The sequence below is a fragment of the Gracilinanus agilis genome, chromosome 2, assembly GCF_016433145.1.
Source record: "Gracilinanus agilis isolate LMUSP501 chromosome 2, AgileGrace, whole genome shotgun sequence".
NCBI classification, from domain to species: Eukaryota; Metazoa; Chordata; class Mammalia; order Didelphimorphia; family Didelphidae; genus Gracilinanus; species Gracilinanus agilis.
The window spans coordinates 480,892,860-480,908,457 of record NC_058131.1 but is presented as its reverse complement, the minus strand read 5'-3'; the positions used below and the strand labels follow the sequence as shown (position 1 = coordinate 480,908,457).

The window sequence follows — 15,598 nt, the reverse complement described above, 5'->3', positions numbered from 1 at the left end:
ACGTACCTTCCACGCTGTGCCCTGTTGTGGGGTTCCTCCGTTCGTCTGGACTTGTTTTTATGTCCCCTTGAGGAGTTTTGTGTGTTTTGGTCAGGAGAGGTTAAGAGCTGCTTCTTACTCTGCCGCCATCTTAACCCGGAAGCCTGGCAGAACATTCTTAAAGAAATATTTCTTTTTTTTAAACTCTTACTGTCCATCTTAGAATTAATAGTGTGTATTGGTTCCAAGACATAAAAACAGTAGGGCTAGACTAGCATTGGCAAAGGTTTTCAAGTCTGAGTGCCCAAACTGCAACTTCAAGCTGCCTGTGAGCCCCACCACATTACCCTAGAGCAGGGGTCGGCAACCTTTTTGGCCGTGAGAGCCATAAATGCCACATTTTTTAAAATGTAATTTCGTGAGAGCCGTACAGTGCTCACAGTGCGCGCTCCTGTAACAGCACCTGAAAAAAAAATCGACTTTATGGCTCCTGCAGAAAGAGCCATACGCTGGGCAGCTGAGTAGCTCAGTGGAGTGAGAGTCAGGCCTAGAGACAGAAGGTCCTAGGTTCAAACCCGGCCTCAGCCACTTCCCAGCTGTGTGACCCTGGCACTTGACCCCCATTGCTCACCCTTACCAATCTTCCACCTATGAGACAATACACCAAAGTACAAGGGTTTAAAAAAAAAAAAAAAAAAGAGCCATACGTTGCGGACCCCTGCCCTAGAGAGTGGAAGAAGGAAGTGCTCACTTTGGGCAGCTGGACATAGGGGTAGGGCATGCAAAAAATGTCCTTGGGTGCTGGGAATAGGGGGAACGGAGCAGCTCCCCCAGTGCTGGTTGGACATACATGCCAATACTTTGCCAGCGCTGGGCTAGGCAATAGGGATTAAGTGATTTGCCTGGGGTTACACAGCTAGGAAGTATCTGAGGGCAGATTTGAACTTAGAACTTCCCATCTCTATGCCTGGCTCTCAATCCACTGAGCCAACCAGCTATCCCGGAAATATTTCTTGTAATAAAAGAAAAACATTTCCTTGTGTGAAAGCTTCTTCAATAGTTTCCTTATTTATATGTTTATTCCCAATAGAATAAAGTTGTACATAGCAGCAGCTTTTACAATAGGGGTAGAGGCAAGGGAAGAAAGTCCGTTGAAGTACTTTTTTTAAAGGCCATTATCCAGTAGTGAAGAAGAATGAGAATCAGAATAACAGTCTATAGAAATATCTGAACAAAATTGATTTACGTATATAAATGAGTTCAATGAGTTTTTCATTAAGATACAAAAGTCACTTCAGAATAAAGTAAGAAAATACGTTCATATAACCCCATTTTCCATAACAGGACCAAGTAAGTGGTCTACAGTGGTGCTTTTCTGTTAACTGTATGGTTATTGTGTAGGCTGGCATCACAGGAAACACAGTCTCTTGAAGTTACAATCGAGGGGCTCCATAATCATCTGGCATTCTTTCTATGTTATACCTATTTACAATAAAGAATTAGCACACTGTTGAGAAAACTTGAAGAACCTACTCAGTAGTCTTTATTTTGCTTTATATCAGCTAACTGATATTCCTCTCTTTGGTCTTGCAGCAAGCAATATAAAAAGGTATGAAATGCATTTTAGAATGCAGAATTATTCAATTATTGAAAGAAATGCTGATGAATTTGTAGTTTGTTGTACTAACTTTGTCTAGGGAAGAGTCCTCAGTGTGAAAAATGATAACAATTCAGATTTGGGGATAGACTTCAAAAATTCACAAAAGATAAGAACTCTTTTATAAGCCTTTTGCTGACCAGGATTCAAGACACACTTAGGAATCATGCAACCATGGCAAAAAACTCTAAAATAATTAAATAAAATCCCTCCCCCCCCCCCGCCAAAAAAAAAGACACACTTAGGGTTAGGACTTAGGCTTGGCTACTGACTTTGGTAGTTTCTAAGAACAATTATTGGCCCCTGTCCCCCAACTTGTATTTCTGAACCATCTACTTTAATTCCTAAGACTTTCTTTTTCCTGCTGTTTAATCCCCACCCAAATATTTAGTGATTTAAACATCTGACATAGAGTGATTTTTATCTTATATCTTGGCCTCATCTTTAATAAATAAAGATATCTGAAATATCTTTTATTTATAAATAAATATGAACTAACTTCAGTGGCAATATTCTCATTACCATCTTCAGACATATCTCACCTGTGGTTGGAAATGTACATGATGGGAACTCCAGGGATCTTCCGGATTCTTCGCTTAAGGTCTCTATCAACTGTAGCCACAATATAACATTTATGCTGGAAGAGAGACAGGGGCTGAGAATACCTAGAATATACACAGAGCAGTAATACTGTCCAGCTTAGAGAGCATAACATTAATTAGAAAGGCTACCAAAACAACATAATATGTGAAATGATTAGATTTCTGGATGAAAGAATTAATCACTCTTCAAGAGACTAATAACAATGTACAGTGGCTATAGTCTTTCTTCCTTTTTGATCTCAGGAAGAGATATTCTCATTTGCTTATGAATGGGTTCCATATGATATCCCCCCACGATTTGTGGATGTTTTCAGGCTACATGCAGAACAAAGTTCACCAATTATTAAAACAACTTTTTCTAGGCTAACTGCAAAGTAGATACTTCAAACTATATACCTGAGTGACTCTCTGGACTAAGCAATCATCTGCATATGTTCCTTTGTGTGAGCATGGCAAACGTTCAAATCGTGGGTCCTTGGCAATCCTGTAGGAATAGAAAAGCTGAATTCAGAGATAATCCGCATATTTCAAACAATAGATTCACAAAAGAATTCATAGGGGGATACTAACAGCAGCATTTTCTTATATAGTTCAATTCTATTAATGAATCAAATAAAGGAATAGTTGAGTATCCACTTAAGAACAGGGTAGATTATGCCATTCTGGAAAGCCATTTGGAAGTATGCCCCCAAAAGTTACTAAATTGTGCATATTTTTTGATCAGTGATGCCAGTAAGCTAAAAAGCTAATAAAGGAAGAAAAAGAACTATATGCACAAAATATTTAAAGCATCACTTTTTATTTTCACAAAGAACTGAAAACTAAGGTGAAATGCTTCCCCTTAGACTGAAATTAACTTAGGCATTCTGTTAACTGAAATTTTGTTAAGTAAGAGATTCCTACATAGTAGTATCACCTAAGAGAACAAGAAATTTAAAAGATCACCTCTAACTGAAAAGGGAGATAAATTTTTTAAAGTTGTATAAAAATATGGACAAAATAACCAAAAAATCCTAGTTTATGAGTTTTAGAGATTTGAAATCTCCACTGTAACTCTAGAGGTAATTACCTTTATATGGATTTTAACTAAATTAATAAGATAAGAAAATTTAGGACTGTAAATAAATGAAACAGGACCAAAGGAATCCCAGTATGTCCCTACCTCAGGGCTACTCGGTATTTTTGTCCCAGTTTTTCAATTTCAGCCATTACACAGTCAGTTATGCAAGGAATGCCTACATATAATTAAAGAAAAAGACATATATCATTTATACCTGTGAAGAACCTGTAATGTTTTGCTTATGAGATATTCTAAGAGACAAAAATTAACTCTACTTTCAGATAATATTGTGACTTATTCAGAAAACTCCAGAGAATTGGTAATGAAAATAATTGAGATGATTGACAATTTTAAAGTAGCAGGTTACAAAATACACGAACTAAATTCATCAGCATCAACAGTGTTCAAGGTTGGCTGGTGTTAATACAATAAAAATGTTAAAAATACTTTATAGGTTTCAAAGTAAAACAAATTAACAATGGGTAACTTTACAAAACTACAAACAAAAACCAAACCAAATAAAAATTTTATTTAGAGTAAGGTTTTCTTTTTCTTTTTTAAAGGCAATGGGGGTTATGTGACATACCCAGGGCCACACAACTAGGAAGAGTCTAAGGCCAGATTTGAACCTAGGATCTCCCCTCTTTAGATCTGGCTCTCAATCCAATCAGTCACCTAGCTGTCCCTAAAGACCAAGGGTTCTCAACCTTTAATTTGCCATGGATCTCTTTGGCAGGTTGGTGAAAACTATGGATTCCTCCTCAGAACAGTTTTTAAATGCATAAAGCACATAGCAGTAAAAAAGAAATTAATTCTATTGAAATAAAGTTATTAATACATTAAAGAGATAAACAAGCTCACAAACTTTAGGTTAAAAGGAATAGGAGGTCTAAAATGTCAAGATTAATAATGAAAAATAAGTAGGAATGAAGAGGGCCTGGTATTACCCAATATAGAATGATATTATAAGACAATAACCATTACAATTTTTTGCTCTTGGTGAAAAAAAGAGAAAAGTAATCAGTAGAATAGACTAGATAAATTAAAGCTAGAAGAAATCAAATGTGGTAGCCCAATACTCAATAAATCCAATAACACAAACCACTTAGGAAAGAATTCCTAATTCAACAAAAACTGGGAAGGCAGAAAATATATCCTAGCAAAAATTATGTTCTTAGCATCTTATGCCATATACCACAATAAACTCCAAATGCAAAATAGGTGATATAAATATAAAAGGACATTATTTTAAGAAAATAGAGGTGGCAAGTGAGATCTTTCCTCTTCCTTTCCCTAACTAGTGAATCACCCCTTTTAACAACAAAAGCAATTCAGCAAAACTGATATATCAATGGAGCATAAGTACATTATTGTGACGTTAAGAGTGGAACTCTTAAACAAATAAGGAATAAAGGTGATCATAAAAGAAAAAACACTTTCAAATGCATAAAATTAGAACAAACAAAACATTTACCCACACACACACAAATCAATATAGCTAGAATAAGAAAAACTGACAAGTAGGAAAAGTATCTTCGTATCAAATATCTCTGAAAAAATATCTGCTATCTGAGCCATGCCAATATATATATGAAATTGGCACAAGTATATAAAATCAAGAGTAATTCTAAAAAAATAAACATTCAAAGAATATGAATAATTTTCAAAAGAATTGCAAATTATTAAGAGATGAAAATGCTCCAAGTCATTAACAGTAAGAGATGCAAATTAAAACAACTTAGAACATATTTCATACTCTTTAAGTGGCAAAAATGATAAAAGACATAAAGAGTAAATACTGAGGGGACAACTAGGTGGTTCTGTGGATTGAGAGTCAGGCCTAGAGATGGGAGGTCTTGGGTTCAAACTGGCCTCAGAAACTTCCTAGCTGTGTAACCGTGGACAAGTCACTTAACCCCCATTGCCTACCCCTTACTACTTTTCTACCTTGGAATGAATACACAGTATTGATTCTTAAAAAAAAGAAAAAAAAAAGAGTCAATGCTAGCAGGGATAAAGGAGATAATGTTGGTGAAGCTGCAAGTTGGTCCAACCATTCTGAAAAAGAATTTGGAATTATAGAGGCAAAGACTCAACTGTTTCAATCCTCTGACACACCAATTGCAAAGACCTAAATTGACCTAAGTTGACATGCCAAAATATTCAAAGCAACATTTTTATAATGACAACCACCAAAATGGGTACTTATTAGCAAGGAAGTGATTTAGCAAACTGTGGCCTATGATTATAAGAGGAAAATATCACACAGCTAATAAATAATTTTCAGGAAACCAGAAAAATATAGAAGACCTTTAAGAAGTGATATTGAGTATGGGACAATTACAATAATGCAAATTAAAACAAAACAAAAAAAATAAGCAGCTAAACTCTGATTAATCATAATAACTCATCTTGGTTCAAGGGAACTGATGTCAAAACATCTCTCTCCTCTCAGTGCAGATAGGGAACTACAGCTGTGCAATGTGGTATATGTCATCAAATTGTCAAAAGTGGTTTGTTTCATCAGCCTGTTTTGTTTAACAGTTTTTGCTACAACGAGGAAGGAAATTACTATGGTATGAAAAAATAAAAGTATAGAAAGAATTAAAAGAGGCACAGCTATGGGAGGATACAAGAATTACCTTGCATGGAATTATTCTCAAAGATTAATGAGGAAAGGGCAGCTAGGTGGCTCAGTAGATAAGATAGCCAGGTGGTCCTGGGTTTAAATCTGGATTCAGATACTTCCTAAGCTATGTGACCCTGTATGAGTCACTTAACTGCAATTGCCTACTCCTTACTGCTCTTCTGCCTTGGAATCAATACTTTGTATTAATTCAAAGACAGAAGGTAACAGTTTAAAAAAAAGGGAAAAAAAAGATTAATTAGGAAATTGAAATTTCTATAGTTTTCCATTATTTATTATATTAATACTTTCTATAGTCTAGTCCTTCAATGCCTATGATATTATCAGTATTGGTGTACCCTCCACTGACATCAACAGCAACTCCTCCACATCATAGCAAATGTTTCTTTGTATTTTTGTGACTAAAAAAAAATTCCTGCTGGTCAAACTTTACAGTGGTAATTTAGCACTTAGCCAGGTAAGGCCCATCCTTGAAGCAAGTTCAACTTGATAGGCCAGGCAGAGCTTATGCTCCACAAAAACCCAAGGACATTTTTGCCATCACAACATTACCAAGGAAAACTAATGCAGAAAAATAGCATAGGTTTCCTCTTTGACATGCATGAATGGAAAATCTGGGCAAATCATAGGAAGGAGACAGTCCAAGTGTCAGATTAAAAGATCCAGAGGAAGGCCTTCAAAGGTAGATCCTAGATGAAGGATTTATGAAATGACAGGATGAGTAACAGACTGATATGGCCTAGACTGGTTGCAATCAGTTTTGGTGGGAGGATTATTTGAAATGATCTGTGAAGCCAAAGAAGTACATAGCATACCAATCAATGAAATTTATTATATTAATAGTATGAAATATGAAATGAGATCACATTCCTCATCAAAGAAAAGAGAATTATCATGGATATATTGAAAATTCAATGATTTCCAAATTTGAAAGCTCAGAGGAATTTATAAAATATTATATATTGATACTTTACACTCTAGAACGGTGTGGTGAACCTATGGCTCCATCTTCATGTAAGCCTGAGAACATTTCTCACATCACCTGCCCCTCTGCCCAGCAGTCCAATTAGAGTTCTTCCCTCCTCTGTCTGGGGTAAGGGGGGCACTCACATACTGTGTGAGGGTTGCAGTTTAGGCACTAGGTTCACCATCACTGCTCTAGAAGCATAAGAAAATCCTGAAACAATTTTTGGGGAAATAAGTTATATGTAGATTATTCTGGGTTAAATACCTTTACTATATGAAATTAACCCTACTTTCACATGATACTGTGGTTTATTTAGAAAATCCTAGAGAGTTGACAAAGAAAATAATTGAGATGATGACAATTTTAAAATAGCACATTACAAAATACATGCATTATAGTCATTAGCACCAACTGTGTTCATGGCTGGCCGGTGTAATTACAATAAAAATGTTTCCTTGAAAATTGGCAGTTTCTATAGTAACTAAATGAATATAGATATAAGCTCTTGGGTAAATGAAAATTCCTCATTTCACACATTTAGTTAAATAGAACTTAATATATTTTAGTGTTAGGACTGTTTCATTTTTGCCCTTTGCCCCAGGACCTGGTACATAGTAGGTGTTATTTAATAGGTGCTCATTGTTAATTTATATGATAGAAAAAGTCTTATTCAAAAGATAACACTCACATTTGGCATACAGACAATCCATCATTGACTGTACTAAGTCCAGCTTGGCTTTGATGGAGAAGTTGATAAAGTTGGTATCAACTAGGATGTAGTAAGGGGGTCCCAACTGTGTGTTATATTGGAAGAATAAGCAGGATGGGTGCTGGGGGCTAAACAACAGAGAATAAAGTAATTAAAAATTATTTTTACTCAGTTCCAATAATGTACTTGACAAAAACTAAAGTCCTCCAACAGTAAAAGGAGTCTAAACTCTGAAGAGATATGTTCTAGGAAGAGTGCTACAAATGAACAAAGTGAAAGGGACTCTAAGCTTAACTTCTTTCTGTTCTTCCTCCTTTAAAGAGAAAGGCTCTGGAGAGAAAATGGAAGTGATGAGGATGGAGAGGTGCACTGAGGGCCTGGTTGTGAAGGGCTTTGTGTTGGATCCCAGATGCTTCCAGGAGCCACTGAGGGAGTGACAAGGGCAGACCTGCACTTCAGGAAAATCACTTTGGCAGCTGTGAGGAAGACAAAATTAGAATGGTTCAAGACTTGAAGCAGGAAGACCAAGAAAGAAGCTATTGCCCCAGTCCAGGCAACAGGTGATGAGGGCCTGAACTAAAGTGTGGCTGGGTTAGTGCAGAGAAAAAGGATGGAGATGAGACATACTCTGGTGGTAGAAATGACAAGATCTGGCGACTGATTGAATATATGGGGTGAACATGTGAGAAGTCAAAGATAATGCTCAAGTTGATGTCTGAATACCATAAGATAAATAGGGAAGATGGGAAGTGGAGTGGGGTTTTTGGGGAAAGATAATGAGTTCAACTTTATATATACTGAGTTTAGGAAGCCTTATAGGACAGTTAGTTTAAAATACTCAATAAAAAATTGAAAGTGAAGGACTGGAGATTAGAATTGAATATAAATATATATGTCTATGTATGCATACATGTATGTGCATATACATATTTGACAGTCATCTGTGTAGAGATACTAAACCCACTGAGGTCACCAAGCTTTCTGAAAGATTATATAGCAGCTAGGTAGCTCAATAGAAGAGAGTTAGGCCTAGAAATGGGAGATTGTGGGTTCAAATCTCATATACTCCTTAGCTGTTTGACCCGGGGCAAGTCATATAATTCCAATTGCCTAGCCACACAACCTTAGAACCAATAACATAGCACTGATTCTCTAAGATAGGAGGTAAGGGTTTAAAAAAAAAAAGTATGTAGACGAGAAGCCCAGAACTTGGGAATACTCACTTTTGAGGGGGTGAGGGGATCAAGAGGACATGAAGAAAGGTTGGCCCTTTAATGATAAGGGTCACCTTTTCATCAAAAGTGGAATAAAGGTGCAAATGAGGGATGGTGTCAAGGAGTTTTTGAGAAACAAAGAAAAGGAAAAGAAGCTCATGGCAAAAAGTCTCTATTTTCTCCTGAAAGTATGAGGTTAACACCTCAACAAAGAGAGGAAGGGAATGATGGAGGCTTGAAGATGAAAGAGAAAGCCTAAAACCACTTCTGTCCTGAGAGGGATATTGAATCAGTTGGTAAAGAGTAAAAGGACTGTCTTGCTGAGGTGAGGGCCAAATTGATATTAGGTAACATATTTGAAGTGGACCATTCATCTTGGTCGCATGCCTTTCTCCAGTTATGTTCAGGAGTATGTAAGGAGGAGAGGAGGAGGTGGTAGATGCTGGGAGTAATCCAGGATTAGGGTTTAGAAAAGGATAAGGGATAACAGAACCTGAGATAAAGTAGGGTATGAATTGGTTAAATGTAGTGAAGAGATTAAGGAGTGAGGGGGGATGAAGTTAGAGTAGAGGTGAAAGCCTGGGAGAGTACTAAAGGATGAGAGGATTGGAGGTCCTCCAAAGGGAAAAGAATAGGATTAGGAGAGATATACCATAGGGAGAAATGAAATGATAGGAGGTTATGATATGATAAAGGGATTTTGAGAAATTTTGATTGTTAAAGTGGAATACTTGTTGGAGAGATCAAAGATGTGACCATCCCCATGTGTAGCTCAAGAGAAGGGAAAGAAGACTGAGGGATTGGTGGAAACTGGGATGTGTGGGAACATCAACATAAATTTGAATAGACTGATGGTGGTAAAGGGAGCATGGAACTAGAAATGAGGAGTAAAGAGTATTCTAACCTATTCTCAAGAACTAGCATATAAGGGAAGCATGAAGTATTGAAGTCTCTTAGTTAAAGGGTAGGAGTTAGGGTAAAGAGGAAGGTTGAGCCAGGTACTGAACTCCTTGAGAAATGAAGAATGTCTTGAGCACTGATAAATAATTGCAACTAAGATTTTAACTGGGTAACAAATTTGAAAAAGTTAATGGTGGTAAAGGGAGAGACTGGAAATAAGGAATAAAGAGTATTCCTACTCATCCTCCCATTTGGAAAAATGTCTGGTTCATCCACTTTCTGTTTATCTACATATGAACTAAGAATGTAGGTTTTAGATAGAAGAAGTACCGAGATCCAAAATTTTCCTTTCAGATACCAAGAAGAATTTTGGATGTTCTTTAATACTTACACTTCTCTTTCTTTGAGAGCACTGGGGTCTTTCTTCTCTTTCTTTTTTGGTTTCAATCGATCTTTTTCTTTTCTAATAAAATAAAAAAAAATAAGTTTAAGAATAATACCACAGTAAAAACATCTTCAGTCAATAATAAGTACAGTCAACTCTTAATTCTTTCATTTAAGGGATAAGAATTTTTGACTTAAATAATCTAATCTTGTTTGGTTTATGTTATTGGTAAAACTCTAAGGCTACAGTAAGAGCTGCCCTAATAACACACTGGATATTAGGTGATTATCCTAAGGAGATATCTTAATATCTTAAGGTTAAAAATATGTAGAATTTTAAGTTCACACCTAGTTAAAAACAAAGTAGTTGGGGCACAATGAGAGAAATAATTACTCTCAGTACCTTTATCAAAGGTTGATCACAACAACATTTCTCCAAACTTTACAAGAATACATGGGTTAGAGTTGGTGTTGGCTGATGAATGCAGGAATAGAGGAGAAAAAGTCCTTAACATTGTCAGTGGCATTTTTTTTCACTACAGCATACCACATAATTTAATACAACATATATGATACAAATTTTAGCTTGGATCTTCTGAAAACCTATATTAGAATGAGAATGTTATGACGTTGTAAAGGATGTGAGTAGAAATAACATAATGAGTCTTGTTAAAATAAAATAGAAGGAAAGTGTATAAGTCTCTAGGTATCACTCTAAACACCAGCACCATGATCTATTCCAAATGTACTAAATAGAGCGAAGACAACATTTGACATGCATATTTCTGGTCCTGAGATTATCAATTGTCAATTTACTTGAGAAAATATTTTAAGACCTAAACTAGGGGAACTGGATCCCATCTTCCTAAATATGTGGCTTTAAAAAAATGTTCTGTGTGACTGACAGAAGGAAACATAAAATATTTTTGGCAACAGTAGCAAACAACTGACTTCAGATGCAAAATAAATTACTGTTCCAGCCTAGCAGCTGGGCTTGAACTCAGTCAGGTCTTCTAGACTTCAAGGCTAGTCCTCTGTTGACTCTAATATACTACCTCTCTATACAATGATAAAGGTTCCCAAATGGTAGATGGTGCTGAGTTGAGTAGGTGAACTGAACATTTTCACATAAATGTGAAAAGCTAAGTTTTTTTTGGGGGGAACTAATTACAACCAATAGGTATGACAATTAGCTGTATGGAATAATTCTCTTAAAGAGACTTTTTTGCAATTCAAGTTTACTTTCGGATTCTTATTTTCTTCTTCCCCTTCTAAATTCAAAGTAGATTTCTTTAAGTTTAAGACATATTTCAAAGCAAGCAACAAGGATTCCAGGGACCAAACCAATTCTCTTTGCTTTAGCGTCGTAGCTGATTTAAGGCACTCACAATCTTTCATCTCGTAAACTAAGCATTCGCTTCATGGTTGCATATTTCCTCGCTTTCTTTTGTTTCCCCTGAAAAAAATAGGCACAATTTGAGTTAAAATCCATTGCTCCGTCCCCGATAGCCTTCGCCAAATATTCTGAGTCTACCCAAGTCTCCCTCCCATCCCAACCTCCCCGGCTCCTGCCCCGCTTGCCTGGCACGCAGCCGACAAGCCTGGTGAGAAGCTGATGGGAAAGAAAGGAATCCTCGAAAACTGGCATGAGAATTCAATTGTCAAGGGCTTCCTTCCAGCTTGTTTATATTTTCTGGTGAAGAAACGTCCAATAATCCCTAATTCCTTCCCTTCCCGTCCTGGTTTCTCACCATGTTAAAAGATTCCTTCCCACTCCGAGGTCTGAAGAGCGGCGCACACTTCCTGCGTCACTCTCCCCGATTTCCGGCAATACGAAAGCCCGGAACCGGAAGTGCTGTCCGTTCCTTAGGAAACGGAAGAGCTTCTCTAGCCGGACCGGGACCGGTACAGGGGACCGAGGTCTCCGTGGCAGCTGGTCCGGGGACTTGGTGCTGGCATCCCTCTAAGGCAGTGGAGCGAGGATCTGGTGTTGCTGCAGTCCCCACTCTTGGTAACGTCTCTTTTCTATGGCAGGGAACCCCTTCCATCTCCTGGACCCATCCAGGGTCCTCTAACGAGCCCAGGGTTTCGGGGAGATTGTCCCGATACCACCTGCGGGTCGGGACTCTGAAATGCCCTTCGTCCCATAGGTCCAACCCCCTTATTTTCCCTTGGATGCTGGAGTCGGGCAGATTTTTTTCATTCACCCATTCATTAGACAAATGAGTGTCTTGTATTCTGTAAGGCGCTGTCTGGTGAAGGGGAATCAATGCTTAGGTATGTACCCTTGGTAATGCAGTCTTTGTATGTCAGCTAGACAGTTATGGATGTTGTTTGGGGAAAGCTTTCTTGGTGGTTAAAATACAGTCGCACAAATTGGAATAACAGCTGTATAGCTCTTATCTTTGAGAAAGAAATCTTATGTGGGTGCATCTGTATTCTATATGCACATGCTGTAAGTAATTTGGACTTAGAGCTTTCTTTTGGATTCTCTGAAACTAATAACATTTCAGTTTCAGTTATTACTATATATGTGTACCTACACGTGTGTATACACACACATATGTGTGTACATATAGCGAGCATCCTATATGTACATATACTTGTGTATATAGCTATCACCGTATGCGTACATGCCATACACAGAGCTAGCATGTATGTATACATATATGTGTATGTACATATGTGATACATGTATATATGTGTACATGCATATAGCTACTATTCCCCCATGTCTACATGTGTGCATATATAGCTAGCATTCTATATATGTATATCCTATAGCTAGCATATAGATGTGTATATGTGTATGAAAAAATGTATATGTATGTGGATATCCACATACATGCAGCAATATCTATCTAGCATTCTGGTGGGAACTATCAAAAACATTGATTAAAAAAAATCAGCTAAATATTCAGTTGGTAAGAAGCTCAGACATGAGTTGATGATGCATGTGTTTTTGGTGTGGGTAATTATTCCATAACAATAGTCTTGGATTTAATCATTGAGTGAAATTTGTGTAGTGACTTTCTGCTACAAAGAGTGCATTTCTCATAAGATACTTTAAAAAGGCCTTTGAATAAGTGATTTAATTTGATTATAACAGCTCATAGGTGAATAATGTCATCACTATTCCCATTTTGCAAATGAGGAAATGGAGACAATCCTTGTCTTGACAGAAATTAGTTTGTCAGTATAGGGGTCAGGACTAAAACTCAGTTTTTGTGCTGCCTCACTTTTTCCATTGTATTTATGTAATTTGGTGGGCATTGTTATACCTATATGACTTCTTTAAGTAGCATAAATTATTTCAGGTTGAAATAATTCAGTTATCGAAAGCATCTCCAGGTGTTGGCTTTTATTTTATTTTGGCTGTTACAAAGCCAGAAGATAGCTTTTCATCCCTCCGTAAAGGAAAAATGAGTGAAAACCATGGATAGGGCTTTGGCAAATAATAGTTTTTTGGTTTTTACTTCTATTGTAAAGGAGTAGAACTTGTGACTGGTAAAAAGGTTTTTAGCTATATCATTTGACATTTTTGAATTGTAGTAATCTAAGTATTCATGGACCTTTTCTTTAATTATTCTGGAATTTTATTTGCAGTTTATAACAAGGTCAGTGACTTGGTAGTTTGATGAATACAACTTCTTCCCTTTTTCAAAAACACCAGTCTGTTAGAACTCAGAACTGTTATCTACTTAATTAGAAATTGCATTAAAATAAGATCAGGGAGCCTCAAAAAATCTTGTTTAGAGTTTGTGTCCTGAAATTTGGAATTCCTGAGAGAATTTTATTTTTATTTGTTTTGCTGTCACTTGATTTTTAATTTTTATTTTGTGATTTTTAAATTTTATTATATTTAAAAATATTTTTCCATGGTTGCATGATTCATGTTATCTCCCTTCCCTCTTCCTTGCCCCCTCCCAGAGCTGATAAGCAATTCCACAGGGTTATACATGTGTTATCACTTGATATCTTTTTCCATATTATTCTTTTTTTGTCTTAACGTTTTCTTCATTTAATTAATTAATTTAGAGGTTTTTTCCCCCCAAGGTTACATGATTCATGTTCTTTCTGTCCCCTCTTCCTACTCCCCTCTCGTAGCAATGCACAATTCCACTGGGTTTTACATGTGTCATTGATTAAGACTTATTTCTATATTATTAATATTTGCATTAAGGCAATCATTTAGAGTCTACATACCCAATCATATCCCCATCGACCCATGTGATCAAGCAGTTGTTTTTCTTCTGTGTTTCTATTCCTGGGAGAATTTTAAAAGAAAAGTATTGTTGATCAGAATTCATCATTTCTGGATATTTTTTCTTTCTCTAAAGGTTCCTATTGCTTTTATTTGATAGAGAAATTTCTGGTAATGATTGAACCATAGTAACCAGGTCATGACTCATTCTTTGTAAACCATTTGTTTTTCTCTATTGAGACCTGATACTGTTACCAAGCAGGAGTGGCAAACATAGAAGCTGTATGTATGCTTTGGAAAAGGGCTGTGTGGTTTCAGGTTGAGATAGGATCAAAAACTAATTAGACTTCTTTGCATACTGATGAATAGAAAAAATAACTTAATGCTGTTTAGATGTTTTGAGGAAAGGATGTATAGTATTGTTTATAGCCCTGAAGAGAGAACTCTTAACTCTCATTTGACACACATAGCCAGAAATCACTGGAGCTCAGACTTGACTCCAACAAATAATTGGACTAGAGATTAATTTGAGCTTTATTGAAGTCATTAGTATTTATCTTATAAAATGTTTTTATGGATAACAAAGTCATGTAGATACTTCTTGATATTTCAAAACCAAAGAATAAGTGGACTCTTTCTACTGTAATTACCATGGAAATGAGTTAATTCAAAGAATTTTTCTAGAATATCACCATTTTGTTTTTTTCTTTTTTAGTTGTAACATTCATTTAGTGGCACATGTCTGTTTTTTACTAGCTTCAGTTGACAGTTATAGGTATGGAACAATGTTTTTTGGTTGTCTACCCATAAACATTAGCATACTATATAATAAATATTCTGCTCTAGAATTCTTTATACTGAGATGTTTTATAGGGAAGTTTGACTCCAGGTCCAGCCCTCTATCCCCTGAACCATTTTTAGCTGCCCCATTAAGTATAGTCAGAACAAATCAACACACTGGCTATTTTTATAATGTATGTTTCTTTCTGCATTTCTAGCCTATCTCCCTCCTTAGAAAGCAGTGGGAAACAAGCTTCATCATCAGTCTTCTGAATTCATGATTGATCACTTATTAGTGATTAGAGGGTACAGAGATGGGATGTTTTAAGCCATGATTTAATCACTGTAGGGAGCTCCAGAGGAAGAAACTCCTTCTATCAGTGGGAATTGGCATTTCTTAAAGAATTGTCTGAGGATACTGAGAGATTAAGTGTCTTCCTTAGGGACTTGAACCTAAGTCTTCTTGATTCTGAGGCTGGCTTTCTATTCTCTATA

At 36.5% G+C, this 15,598-nt stretch overlaps 1 protein-coding gene across 2 annotated transcripts; it reads right to left on the bottom strand.

Annotated features, from left to right (window-relative positions):
* Nucleotides 1-1,036: 1,036 nt before the first annotated feature.
* Nucleotides 1,037-11,946, bottom strand: FCF1 (FCF1 rRNA-processing protein). 2 transcript variants are annotated; one of them, XM_044662081.1, is made up of 8 exons: nt 11,871-11,946; nt 11,508-11,575; nt 10,127-10,198; nt 7,601-7,749; nt 3,401-3,473; nt 2,635-2,722; nt 2,179-2,273; nt 1,037-1,461 (listed from the first exon to the last, which is right to left on the bottom strand). In XM_044662081.1, the coding sequence occupies exons 1-8, from the start codon at nt 11,871-11,873 to the stop codon at nt 1,413-1,415; spliced, it is 597 nt and encodes a 198-aa protein (XP_044518016.1). In that variant the 5' UTR covers nt 11,874-11,946; the 3' UTR covers nt 1,037-1,412. The 2 variants fall into 2 exon arrangements, with proteins under 2 accessions (XP_044518016.1, XP_044518017.1); XM_044662082.1 differs by lacking the exon at nt 11,871-11,946 and adding an exon at nt 11,701-11,847.
* Nucleotides 11,947-15,598: the final 3,652 nt, after the last annotated feature.